The sequence below is a fragment of the Triturus cristatus genome, chromosome 12 (assembly GCF_964204655.1).
Source record: "Triturus cristatus chromosome 12, aTriCri1.1, whole genome shotgun sequence".
Taxonomy (NCBI): Eukaryota; Metazoa; Chordata; class Amphibia; order Caudata; family Salamandridae; genus Triturus; species Triturus cristatus.
The window spans coordinates 91,540,959-91,554,237 of NC_140595.1; the positions used below are offsets into that span (position 1 = coordinate 91,540,959).

The following is a 13,279-nucleotide window of genomic DNA, read 5'->3' on the forward strand; positions in this document are numbered from 1 at the left end:
GGGCAGTACCATATGTGTTTCTAGGTGATTTGTGGGGAAGAAAGATATTCAAAGCCAAGGGAGGGATGGGTGGCGGGCTGAGACAGTAGCAAAGGACATATCCAAGGGATTTTACTCATTCAGAGATATTTATACTCCTGCGTCAGTGCCAGTAGCGGAAGCGGGCTTCGTGGGCAGAATGTAAACTGCTGTGCCCAGCTGACATTTGCACAGTGGTGACAGGTGTGCCTGTGAAAAACAGAAGCATCCATTGGGCACGTGGTGAGGAAGTGAAGGTAGAGTGGGCAAAGAAGTGAGTAAAAGCAACAGCTGTCGGGTTATTACTGGATAAGTCATTAAGAGGCTGAAGATGCAAAACACTGTCCATTTGTTGCCAGGCCGTCCTCAATAACATTTCAAGTGATGCCACATCTAGGAATAATCAAATGACGGCAGAGGCAGGGAGGAGAAATTGTGGGCTGGCATTAAAGGGAAATGGGCTTAGAGTCAAGTCTAATAAAAGGCCAGATAGGGGAAATGAGTGGCTACCGGATCAATTGCTGTTGAAGATAATGATGAGCAACTAGTGCAGGAAAATGGACGGCGAGGACCCCTGGCAATGGTAGGTAACAGGGTGCATAAGCGGCAGTGCGCAACAGTGGCAGCATTTCACCATTTACATTCCACACAGACTTGTCTCTTGCCGTATTTCTGGCTTTTATTCTAGGCATGGAGGTTATAGGTAGCAACTAGCAGATTTAAAGATGAGAATACAAATCTCCACCTGGGATTTGGAGCTTGATAGAGGAATTCTATTGCTAACCAAAACTCCCTAGCTTCTGTGTCTCTCTACTGGCAGCTGCAGCTGAGCTGTCAAGGCCGAACTCCTGAAAAGTGGTTTGAAGGTTCATTCCAGACACAATCCTATTTCAATCACAAAAAGGTCAAGGAGCAGCATGTGGTATTAGTGATACAAATGTGTTTGAAGCATAATATATGACTGTTCAGAAGCCAACACAGTTCAAAGGTTAAGACACCAAATATTTTTATCCAGAGACCAGGGGTTACAAACTATTGAAACAGATGAAACCATAGGCAGGTTTCATGATGAAATTCAAAGACATTGACAATAGTCTCCTTGATGCTGCCCTCCTCTCGTTCATAACATCAATCTGCTAATGCTGCTTCAATGAAAGCAAGGGATCGATTCAAAATCAAGTTAAAAGAAGCACAAAGGCGAATAAAGGGCATTTAGCATGGGTGAAGAACAGGTCATGTGGAGGGTGCAGGGACTTGTTGAGATCGAGGGATAGTATTCTGAAGCTCATGTCTGTAATTTTTAACTCCTAAGTGCATGGAAGGGTCTACTGAAGAAGCAGTGGGGTGGGAGTGGGGAATATGTCGCCTACATAGGTTGACCCTCGGTGGGCATACTGTAAAGTGTTTCCTGGAAGGAGTTCAGGAGAGTTACTTTTGTGGACACCTCTTCTCAAAGCAGCAGTAGCTTAGGATGAAAGTTGGATGTGCAGGTGAACATACAGCAAACAAAACAGCACAGCGAAGGACACAATCCACTTATAATGGAAGCAGTTCCTCTTGAAAGTGCTTAATACATGTTGTCATTACAGAACAATTATCAGAGAGATTTACATAGCAAAGACAGAGACAACGAAATGGTCATCAATTTACAGACCTAGAAGGCAGAATATTTCACTCAATATTGTCTGATTATATCTGCAGGGCACACAACGTCTCTCGAGTGGGCATTCATCCCACAGCATCCTGTTCTTTATTATGCACCCCCATTTTGAAACACTATTCACTGCCCCCACATTTTCCCCTGTCCTACAAAATGTCAATAAAGCTGTCACTGCACATGTGCCTGAACTAATCTTTTTTGACCATTAAGTTACTCTAAAGGGCAACATAACATCAAACTATTCACCTGACCATATGAGACTTATCTCACATTATTTACACTCAACCCACACACTTTAGCACCATCATCCAAACGTTATCACTTGCCCAGCCCTGTGTCAGGCATTTTATAATCCCCTTTAGCCTGGTTGGTCAGGACATTCACATGGTACACAGCTCCATTTAGTTTGTATGATGACACTTGTACAAGGTCGCCTGTAAAAATATATATTTAGTGCTTTTTCAATGAGGCAGTCAGAGGCGATTATACTTAAACCCGTGCGTATATAAATCCGCAATGTTATTAAAGCCAGCCCACAGAACAGAAAGTTATTTTGTGAGTGCCCTGAATATACTCACATGCAGAATGTTTCGCACGTTGGTGGCAGTCAGGTTATGGAGCTTGGCGCGGTCCTCCAGTGCGTGTTCTAGCACACTGTCCAACTCAATATTGCTGGGCACAGTGGCTGGATCTTCCCCATTGCTTTCTCGCTTACGTTTGGCCAATGGCCTCTTCCGTTTCTTCTTTCTCTGATCTGGGCTGCTATCTGACTCGTCTTCCTCTGTGATAAATGTAATAAAGGTGTGGGCTCTAAGACACCGTAAGGCCACAACTAAAACTTAGCAGACTTAGAGAATGGTAAAACAAAGCCACTTGCACACAACAATAAAGCAATTGGTTTATAGAGTTTAAGTAACATCTTGCTTCAACATATTTCTAGGGTGTTATGAGTACAAGTTTGTGGACTGTCGTTTACAGAAATTGAAGCTTCGGGGCTTCCTATTATGGAAATCTCCAGGTTAAAATCTCGAATAGAAGTGAAAAACTACAAAGACTGGATGCAATGAAGCTATCTCTATTTAAACTTGTCACAAATGTTTTATTTGGGTATCAACAATCAGCTGCAAGCAAGGGATCAGTAGAGCAAGATATGAATGAAGCGGGAACCATTAAAGCAGACTTATTAAAACACAATGACAGCCTGATCATGCAAGATCTATGGATTTGCTGGCTTTCTTAAATGCAGGCTTTTTGTGAAGAAAGTCTATGCTAAACAAATGTAGCCGAAACACAATGTGCAAAGAAATTACACTGAATAACTGGAAATATTGGATTGCCTGAAATATATTTAAGAAAAAAGTATTGCTGCAGGAGTGGTTTTCTGAACTGGATGCGGTTGTAAAACTATGACTATGCAAAGCATGAACAAGCTTGACCGGAGAGCAGAAGAGTTGAATTTTTCAATTTTTAAGCTGTAGGTGCAAATTATATTTGTAGCACTAATGACTTTTATGTGACTGGAAACTGATAAAATAAAATCGTTCACATTTATTGGGAACTAGTCGGTGACAATAAGTTGGTACTATACAAATTAGGTAAACTAGATCATTGGAATGTGCAATGGTGGAAAACGTGGGATTGATGAAAACAAAATGGGCATGTGGAGACAAGATAGCATAAGAGTGAGAAATAATGAAAAGGCTAGAATGTATGGCTTGAAGAGACAGGAGCGTGAAGGAACAGGAAAGGCTGAGAAGCAGTACAAGAAGAGAGATACTGCAGAATTGATAGCTCAAGTAAATATTTAAGTGGGTGGGTAAAGCTAAGAAAGTGAAAGGGGAGAAAGTTCTTTACATCTTGGAGCTCTCTGAACTCCTATGATTTAACTTTCGAGCATGAATATCACGCCTCCATTTTCTAACTTTTCAACATGCAGCTGCTGTCTTATTTGGGTGTTTTGTTCAGGGCCAACATGCTGATTAGCAAACACTTTAGAGCACTTTCATAAACTGTAAAAGTGCATAAATGTCAAAGACAGCAGCATTCAGACAGATGCAGTGAACACAGTGATGCGTCCGCAATAGATACAAAAGGTTTGGTTATTCTCTTCTTAGTAGCCCTTCAGATCCAGCTGTGACCTCTTAAGCCATAAACGACCAGGAAGGGCCAGTTTATATACATATCTAAGCTATAGTGGAGTATGGGCACCATTTATTTTAGGGTGAGTGTCAGTCTGTGGGTTATAAAATAAACACGTATCCGAGCGTCATTTGCTCCCTCCCACCACCTTTGAACATTGGCCGATGCCATGGGTGACTCTACAATCCAATTGGTTTAGAGCTGTATATGTATAGAGGTTACTTTTTAATGGGTTACCAGTGAATGTGCCCCGATTTACCTACCCAACGTGATCACCATCTCACTGAACTCCATGTCATCCTCATCTGTGGGACACTCCACAGTGCTTTTTATTTTTCCACTAGAAGATGGGGGCTCCCCCAGCTGCAGTGACCGCCTCACTGGCGCAAACTGTTTCAAGGCAAGGAAAAACATTTTTTTTAAAGTGTACAACAAAATGTATTCATAAGACCCAGAACCACAACAAAGTCTAAGCTCACACCACAAAGCACTAGTTACCCGAAACCAAATGGGCTTTTAACACTGTTGAAATTAGCTTAGCATATTATAATTCCAGTAGTAAATCTTTCAGCAGCTAAAAGGTTCGAAGTCTAACCAACACCTAAGTGTCCAGCAACAACGAAGGGTCTTATGAGCAAACATCATTAAACTTGCAGTTTTAATGGGTTATATCTTTGTCAACAGCACTATATGAACAGCATGAGCAACAGTCATTACCTCTTCTCTGTTAAACATCACTGCCTTCTTTGGTGAATTTAAAGTGGAGGACGAGGGATCTTTCAATGAGTCTGTGCTTGAACAAACAGGATTGTTCATTTTGGAGTTTTTCCCTTGTAAAAAGAAAGACAAAATCCGTTTTTTCCTGTTTCTTCTAGGGACAAGCAAACACATTCCTTTCTCAACTTAAACAGAACGTCACACGTCATTTGTTGCGACTAAGATTGTAAATAAACGTATTTGTCTAAATAAACTGTAGGTAATCGTACGACAATCTACACTGTAGACTTATGGCACATCCCTGCAGTAAAAAAATCAGCCGTTTCTGCGTGGTCACTTACGATTTTTTGCTTATTGCTGGGCCCAATACCGTTGTCGACTTTTGAACTTTTAAACATGGTTAAGTTGGCTTATTCCTGATTGGCACTGTTACCTTGCATGTAAGTTCCTATTATATGGCGTAAAAAAGTGCACACAGGGCCCAAACGTTACATACCACTTATGGACTTTAGCACCTATTCTGACCTCCATCATAGTGGCAGTGCAAGCCTGGCTTCAGGCCTACTCTGTGTACCCTGACTAACAGTACAAAACATGCACTGCAAACTGTCAAAATAAACACTTTGACAGGCAAAAAACACCCATTTATATGTTAATAAGTCAATCTCACGCAGACCTTGTAGCACCCAAGGCCGTGTACATTGCATTCAAAAGTAGGACATGTACAAATTTAAAGGTTTAACAAATTAAAAGCATAGCAGACAAAAGCAATTTTCACTGTAGGAAGGCAGGCTGATCCAGAGAGAAACAATGGAAAGAAATACTAATACTGTATCTTGGGAATGGGACCAGATAGAAAAATAAACAACTATTTTTAATAGCTATTAAAATTCCAATTCAATGGTGAAGTCAGATTTTTAATAAATATTAAGGAAAGGTAACTTTTAGGCTGGACTGTTAGAAGGCTAATTAGCACAAGCCTCATCACATCTGGGCCCGTGCTCTACCTTGAAAGGTGTGAAAAAGGTGTGACATGCTCTCCAGGAGCAAACAATAGGCCGACCTGAATGGGCAGAGTAGGTCTTTCTGAACTCCACTGAATACGGAGGGTTGGGGCTTTGGTCATAGTTTATGTTTTTTTACACTACTATGTCAAATCTGGCTTAAAAGCCATTTGGAACCCCATATACCACTTGGGGCGCACACGAGCTGGTTACTGGAAGACCCTGCTTTTGCCTTACCAGACTTCTTCCTCTGGGTTTGTTGAGAGTACATTACCTGCTTCACACTAGATTTTAGTGGTGGATGTGGTGGAGAAGGATTTTTCCTTTTTTGTGAAGACCAGGCAATAGTTTTTCTTCTGTTTGTCAAGATAGGACCCTAAACATATTGCTCTTTCTATTGTTCTCTGGCCCCACACACCCCCTGGGTGTCAGGCTTCATCATCAGCCATACTTGCTTGCCAGAGAATTATTCTTCCGGCGGCCTGGCTTAACTATGGGACTTTAGGGAGGTCTTGCGGATGAAGGATGGGGGTTGGGGTCTAGGATTACAAGGGCTAAAAATCTCTGTGATCTTCAGTGAGGAACTACTTTTAATCTGTTCTGGAGGAAATGAGAAGGTTACAAGCTACACAGATGAACAGGAGTTATGATTACTCATGCATCTGTGGGACAAAATGCTTTCAGCTCATAAGGGGTCTGTAGCTTTCCTTGGTCTGCCAGTATAAACTAATGCAATCATAAAGCACGAATACATTTGCACAATACCATCTGCTATATTTTCTCTATTTCCTGCTAAAGTGAAGGAATGCTTTGTAAGTGTTTTTTGGAGGTCCTGTGGTAACATGACAAAAAGACAATTTTTAATCAGCAAAGAAAGAAACAAACAAAATACCATAAGGAGGTAGTGCCCCAAAAATTGGCTGGATTGAAGGTAAGCGATCATGTTGAATAAGTGCATATTTTATGTTGTAGTTCAATGCAAACTCATGAAAAGCACATCTATGAGAGAACATCAGTGAACACTTGGTGGTAAACTGCACCTCGATGCACAGGGTGCGTGGATGGTGATAGCTCACAGACATGCAGAGGCAGTTCCTTTTTTCTACCAGGTTTTCCCTTCCCATTACATCATCAGGAGGAAATAGATGCTGAAGTAAGTGGCAAAGCAGGGTGTAGCCTCTGACGTTGTGAGTAATGGAGTATCACTTATGGACTTGCCACCATTTGTTTGTAAAATGCACGTACCTTAGTTCCTTCTAAACATTTTCAATGTTTCAGTGTGTGATTACAAGGCCATCCTCGATCTCCTCCATGAGGCCCTACCCTAGTCTAGTTTAGGTTACGTGAAGAAACCTTTGATGAGAAATGATGTGCATGTCTGTGTCCTATCACCATCCACACAACCTGTGCACCGATATGCAGTGTATCACGGAGTATTCACTGATGTGCTCTCATAGATGTGCTTTTCACAAGTTTGCATTGAACTACAACACAAAAAATAAATCCAAGAGCACAGCAAGATTCTTTACCTTCTGCTGGAATCTGGACTTTTGGGGGCACTGCCTCCTTATGATATTTCTTTTGTCTTTGTTGATTAAAAATTGCCTTTTGTCTTTTTAGGTCTCGCCTAGCTATTGCGTTTACGCAATCGCTATGCGAGACTCCAGTAAGAGGGGCATTTCAAAGTGCTCCCAAAAGTAGATTGCATGGCGAGCACGCGCACAATCACGTGCATCGTGCCGCCATGCAATCCGTTTGGGGAAGCGCTTCAGCCCACTGGCGCCCTCGGCATCATACTTCAAAGGGTCCGCTCCCCCGCCTGGAATGCGCTCCCCCGCCAAGCGCGCGCGCCACGCTCCGCGGCGTCTCGCCGTGACAAATTTGCTTTCACTTTCGCGCGGCGGGCGCTCGCTCGCATCCGGAGCACTTTAGAAGCCGGGCTTGTCTTGTTTTCTTCGTAATACGCATTTGTTCTCTACCTGGCTCCCCTCATTTTCCTAGGCCTCTGTCTCTCTTATGACCCCATTCCCTTTCGCTTATGTCTGTATTTACTGCTCTCTCTCTCTTCGCTTATGTCTGAATTTACTGCTCTTTGTCTCTCCCGCTCTCCCCATTCTATCCTGCTCTCTCTCATGAGCCTTCCATCATTTCCAATCTCTAACCTGTGGTCCCCGTCTACCTCGCGCCCTCTCCCCTCTTTGTGCCCGCTCCCTTTCTCGAGTCGCCACCTCTTCCATCATTGTACCTCGCTGTCCCTGTCTAACCTGCAGTCCCCGTCTACCTCGCGCCCTCTCGCCTCTTTGTGCCCGCTCCGTCGCCACCTTTTCCATCATTGTACCTCGCTGTCCCGGTCTTTCTCGCGCCCCCTCCCTTCCAGATCTCTGTGTCGCTGTATCTCCTTCCCTGTCAGGCCTCTTCTTTCCTCCCGGTGTCTGACATTTGAGGGTCGCTAATGAGCGCCTCCGCAGTCTGGCTCTCACTGATCTCTCGGAGGCTGCCGGGGGTATGGGATCCTTTCCCTGCAAATAATTAATTTAGCTATGTGTTGCGTAAGAGCCTAAAAGGCTTTCTGCTGCTATCGTGCCGCTCGGCGGCCATTAATATTATATCCGGGCCGGTGCTGTTGCTGTAGTGCAGTTTCATTAAAAATGTGATCTGTAGCTTTAAACATGCAGCTTTCCATGCAGAATCATGCCAAGTATTTCTTGGTCTGCAAACTCGTAATTGCGTACAGAGATTCCCGTCAGTACCGGAAATTCAGAACACCTGGAACGGCTGCATGTAGTTCCTCAATACTTTGTCCATTTCTACTAGTTGTGTTTCATCAGCTTTTAAGAGTAGCGTTCGGGCCATTCCCCCCCCCCCCCTCTTATCTAGTCTCCTTCTAGGCCACTTTTTCCATTTTGCTTGGACATTTGATCCTCGTCTTTTGGCTGCCCCTTTCTCTTCTTAATAATTATACTATAATATAATACTTGGATTTGTATAGCGCCGCTAATAACCCATGAGGGTCTGTAGGCGCTGTCCGTAGGCAGGGGGGGGGGGGGGGAGTGATTTGCCCAGTATCACAGGATGTTGAGCACACGACGAGACTTAAACCTGGATCTCTCAGTGCCCAAGCCGGCTGCACTGGCCGTTAAGCCACACCCTCCCCCTTCTGAACATAGCATTTGGACCACTTCTTTGTCATTGACTCGACTCTGGAACACGTCCAGGGCCGGACTGGCAATTTAAAACAGCCCTGTCAAAAAGTATAAACTTAGACCCCATGTGCACCAAGTGAGTAACCCCCAGCACATTGCTCAGTAGGATTTTATGTAGGATAATTTTGGAAAATTGAAACCAAAAGGTGCATGTTAACTGCTCAATTTATCAATTATATTTGCCACTTTTACTGACTGCTCCGAAAGGGATTCAAATAAAGATTCCAGTACATTAGTGTTTACCATAGTACCGCGAAGCGCTATTTCTACACAGCTTCTAATCATGCATGCCATGTGCCTGGTGAGAAAAAGGACCTATTTGTTGGTACAGTTAGCAGAGGTTTTCTTTTAATGCTTCCATTCAAAAGTCTTTGAAGCTCATCTAACAAGCATTGAAAATGCAACAGGTCTCGTATTTACGCGAGGAAGCTATTGGCATTGTAAATGACAATGCCTTTTATTTTATGTTTTAAAAACCAAAACATAAATAAAAGGCATTGTCATTTACAATGCCAATAGCTCAAACTCCCGTAAATGCGAGACCTATTGCATTGCAAATGCTTGTTAATATAGGTCACCAGAGGACCTCCCAAACACATGCTGATGAAGTGTTCCTTCACTCTAGCAGGAAAAAAAGGAACTATATACCAGATGGTACTGTGTGAATGCCTGCTGTATGTGTGAAGTAGTTTATACTAGCAGTCTAGGAAAAGAGGGATCCCTTGTACTGACGTAAGCCACGGGACCCCATATGGGGCTAAAGGCTGAAACATGTTGACCCACAGATGCAGGAGTAATCATGACTCCTAGATATCGCTGTAGCTTTTAACCATCTAGTTTCCTCCAGAACAGAGTAAATGTAGTTCCTTATTGAAGGTCACCGAGAACTTTAGCCCTTGTAATCCTAGATCCCAACCCCCATCCTTCATTTACAAGTGCTCCGTATAGTGAGTCGGGCCACCACTAGAAAAATTCTCTGTTCAGCAAGGATGGCCAAAGATGAAGCATGATACCCAGGGGTGTGTGAGGCTGTACCTTTAAAAAGATATATTTGACTCCCAGAGCACAATAGAAAAAGAAAGATGTTTAGGGTTCTATCTTGACAAACAGAAGATAAACTATTGTCTTATCTTCATAAAAAGAAGGGAAAGTCCTGTTGTTGATCTTACTGTGTCTCATTTGCCCTGCGGTATTTGGTTATCGTTAGCGGGTGGATGCAAATTTAGACTGCCCATAACTTTACTCTCGTTCCCCCAACCCCCAAAAAAGTGTGGCTCCATAGTTTGCGACAAGTGGCATACACGAACGTTTTAATTATCAAAGCTCAACGATAACACACCTATAACTCAGTCTCGACGTAGGCTGAGATTAGCCTTCAATCTAACTGATCAATACTCTCCAAGAGCGTTCCAAGTTGGCATGCTACAATTCCAAAAATAACCAGTTCCATCACAACCATGCCAACACTGTAAAAACTGACTTTCTCCAATTTGATGTGGCCTTAATATGCCTTAATATGCCATTAGAACTATAAAATGCCTGATATGTTAAGTGCTTTATAACACGAACTGACAAAGCCAACTGTTTTTTCTAAACATGAATCGATAATAGAGTTTTAGGTGCTCTATTAACACTGCATTGTGGCAATCTGTGTTGGACAAGGGCAGCATGAACCAAAACCAGAAATGTTCAGCATGCAGAAACAATACGGGGAAAAACGCACACAGTCCCCGCCTTTGTGACCTGGATCAGAGCAAGTAAAAGACTTCCAACACTTAACGGCTGACATTGCAATATAATTACGACATGCATGCCCAAAAAAATAATGTACAAACTTTAAAACAGTTGTTGCGCTAACAAAATAAGATGTAAAATGGACTCTGAGCCCATGCAAACATGCACTTTACAATGGTGCTTTCTGTTTTACAATTGTAGAAGATACATGGTTTTTCTACATTTGGCTTAAAATATCATAAAGTGGGCCCACCCTGCTGCTATTTCGATCACTCCTTTACATTCTGTATATGTCCTACTCCCACAGCCAGTGTTTTCCCGCTCATCTGATCTGCCTCTTTTTTTAAAGTTCTTTTATGCTCTCATAGTTTGTGATATACCTCTCTTTTGCGTGATCTTATTTTCCTGTTTATGTGCTTTCACCATTTACCCCTAGACCTTCCTAACCAGAATCTGATATCTTTAAGTCTGGAATTAGTCATGACTTTTTGATTTTACTAAAATTATAAGTATCATTTACTTACTTTGAGGGACTTTCACCCAGCCCACTTCAACCACTGGCCCATTCTTGTGTCATTCACATTTTTCTAAAGCCTACTACAGCATACAGGATCAGGCAATGGGTTAGCCCACTTCAGCCATTGGCTGACTCTGCCAAAATTATCTGTATTCTGCTGTTTCCCAGGGTGCATATCTACATGCAAAGTAGTTTACTTTATAACTGGGGACTACTAAATCAATGACTGCTTTTAAAGACCAAAACCATTTATGCTTTTTATTTTTTTATTTTATAGTGTTGATGGCCCACAGTTCCCCCAACAATAACATTTTGCAGAACCCTTGACAAAGCAAAGCCAAAAGGCTGGTGGACAAAGTCAGATCTACTGGCTTTTCCAATACGTCTTTGTGGTACTTTATCAGGTCTTTGACTAGCCTGCATGTGCTCAACAGGTTCTAATTAGGTCTCGTCTGAGAGGGCACATGCGCTGTTGCCTGTGAGATCTTTTGTTTAAAAAAAAAACCTAAAAAGAGCTTAGCACCCGCCCATTATTTACCTTTGGCTCGCTTTGTCACTAGCAATTCCATGCTTCTCTTGTCCAGCATGTGTCAGCTTCACTTCCTCACTGTCTTTTTGTTCCTTCCCTGGAGCATGGACCAAGAACTGATTCATTTCTTTACTAGTGTCTTTTCGCTGCTCGCACTCGTGTGGAGGTACTTTCAGTTTTAGAGCAAGAAGCAATTCGCTTCTGACAGTAACACAGCTTTGTGGCGCTGCACTCATACACACACGTTCACTATATGCCCTATGCTGTGGAGTCAAGACCCAGATAAAATCTAAGACACTTTGTTAATATCTAATTTTCTGAATGTCTTTTGAGAGCATACAACGTTCACATGGAGACTAAAACATGCAATGCACTTCTAAATAACAAGCTATCCTCAGTATTCATTGTGACAAGGTGTTTATAATAATGACTATTCACTCTGCATTCGGCAATGCAGATCGCCTGAAGACTTATGTATTACATGGCGTAATTATTACTCGTCTCGGCGCTATCTGTGTTTTGACCTCTCAAGGATTATAGAGTGAGCTGGCCATGTCTGAATACAACATCCGGGCTATTTATTATGTAAATCTCTGCTTTGGAAGCTCAACCAACTGAGCCCGGTTTTCAAGTTGTAACCCAGCTTATATGTTTGGTGCAGCTCTTGAATCTTTATTGTGACATAACTCACTCCTTTGACTGATTTTTTCTTTTTTGCATCCATGTGCCTTAGTGATGGCTTTTCCCTGTGCCTGTCTTCAGTAATGGGTGCCAGCCATTGTCTCATTCATTCCCTGTTTTGGGTTGTTATTGTCTAATGGTGTCAGCAGTGAAGTATGGGTTGCACTGGATTTCTATACTCTGGTGCCTGTGAGTGCAAATTACTGGGAATGTATCCCGACCCTGTATGTGTCTTTGAGTATTTGTAGACCACTCTATATTAACAAGCATTGGCAAAGCAAGAGCTAGAGGCTTTGTAAATGTGTTTTAGTCATGTTGTACAGCAGCTCAGCTAATGTGAACATGGCTGAAATTAAAGAAAATAAAGTTCAGCCCGCATCATGGCCCTTTAAAAACTTTACTTTCAGCTATACTGCTCAACAACAAAGCCAAAAAAAACATTGACTAGCCAATGGCTCTCGCGTAAAGGAGACGTATTGACTTTGCCAATTATGGTTTTACTCCGTTTTGGCCATTGATTGGAAAACTGGAGAGACAATATGTTTGAATTGAGAAAACATTGGAAAGGACAGAGTGGCAGCTAACCAGTTCTATGAATAAGTATCCCTCGATTGAACTTTAACTCAATTTTCAATTTCAATTTTATTTATTATGTTTTGGCACTCCGAAGAGGGCCTCATAAACAAAATACACAAATACAAATACATATTCCCAAAGAATAAAATAACAATTACAACACTCTCCGCTGAAAAAGACAGACTACGACACAGACCTCCATATTTCATCAATAAATAGCTAAAAAACCTTTAAAAAACTTAAAAATATTGAAGCAAAACATTTCATTTGGAGGAGTATATAAAGCCTGCAGAAAAGAGTTCATATCCAGGATACCCAATTGCAAACATGTTGATCTTAACCACTTTAAGCGAAGTGGACGCAATACCGGACATATAAACAATACATGATTACGATCCTGTGCAGACATATTACATAAGTTGCATAAAGGAGAGGACCCATACCATTTTGCCAAAAGAGTATTAAGTGGCAATAGATCCTGCCTCAAGAGGAACCAAAATC

General features: G+C 42.1%; 1 protein-coding gene across 3 annotated transcripts in view; it reads right to left on the bottom strand.

The window, feature by feature from the left end:
- The window catches only part of GON4L (gon-4 like), a 246,766-nt gene that overhangs the window by 197,837 nt on the left and 35,650 nt on the right, over positions 1 to 13,279 (bottom strand). For all 3 annotated transcript variants that reach the window (XM_085639371.1, XM_085639370.1, XM_085639369.1), the window contains exons 3-5: positions 4,535 to 4,647; positions 4,081 to 4,207; positions 2,257 to 2,459 (exon numbers count right to left, since the gene is read on the bottom strand). In XM_085639371.1, coding sequence (XP_085495497.1) covers positions 2,257 to 2,459; positions 4,081 to 4,207; positions 4,535 to 4,647 — 443 coding nt within the window. The remainder of the gene's footprint in view (positions 1 to 2,256; positions 2,460 to 4,080; positions 4,208 to 4,534; positions 4,648 to 13,279) is intronic.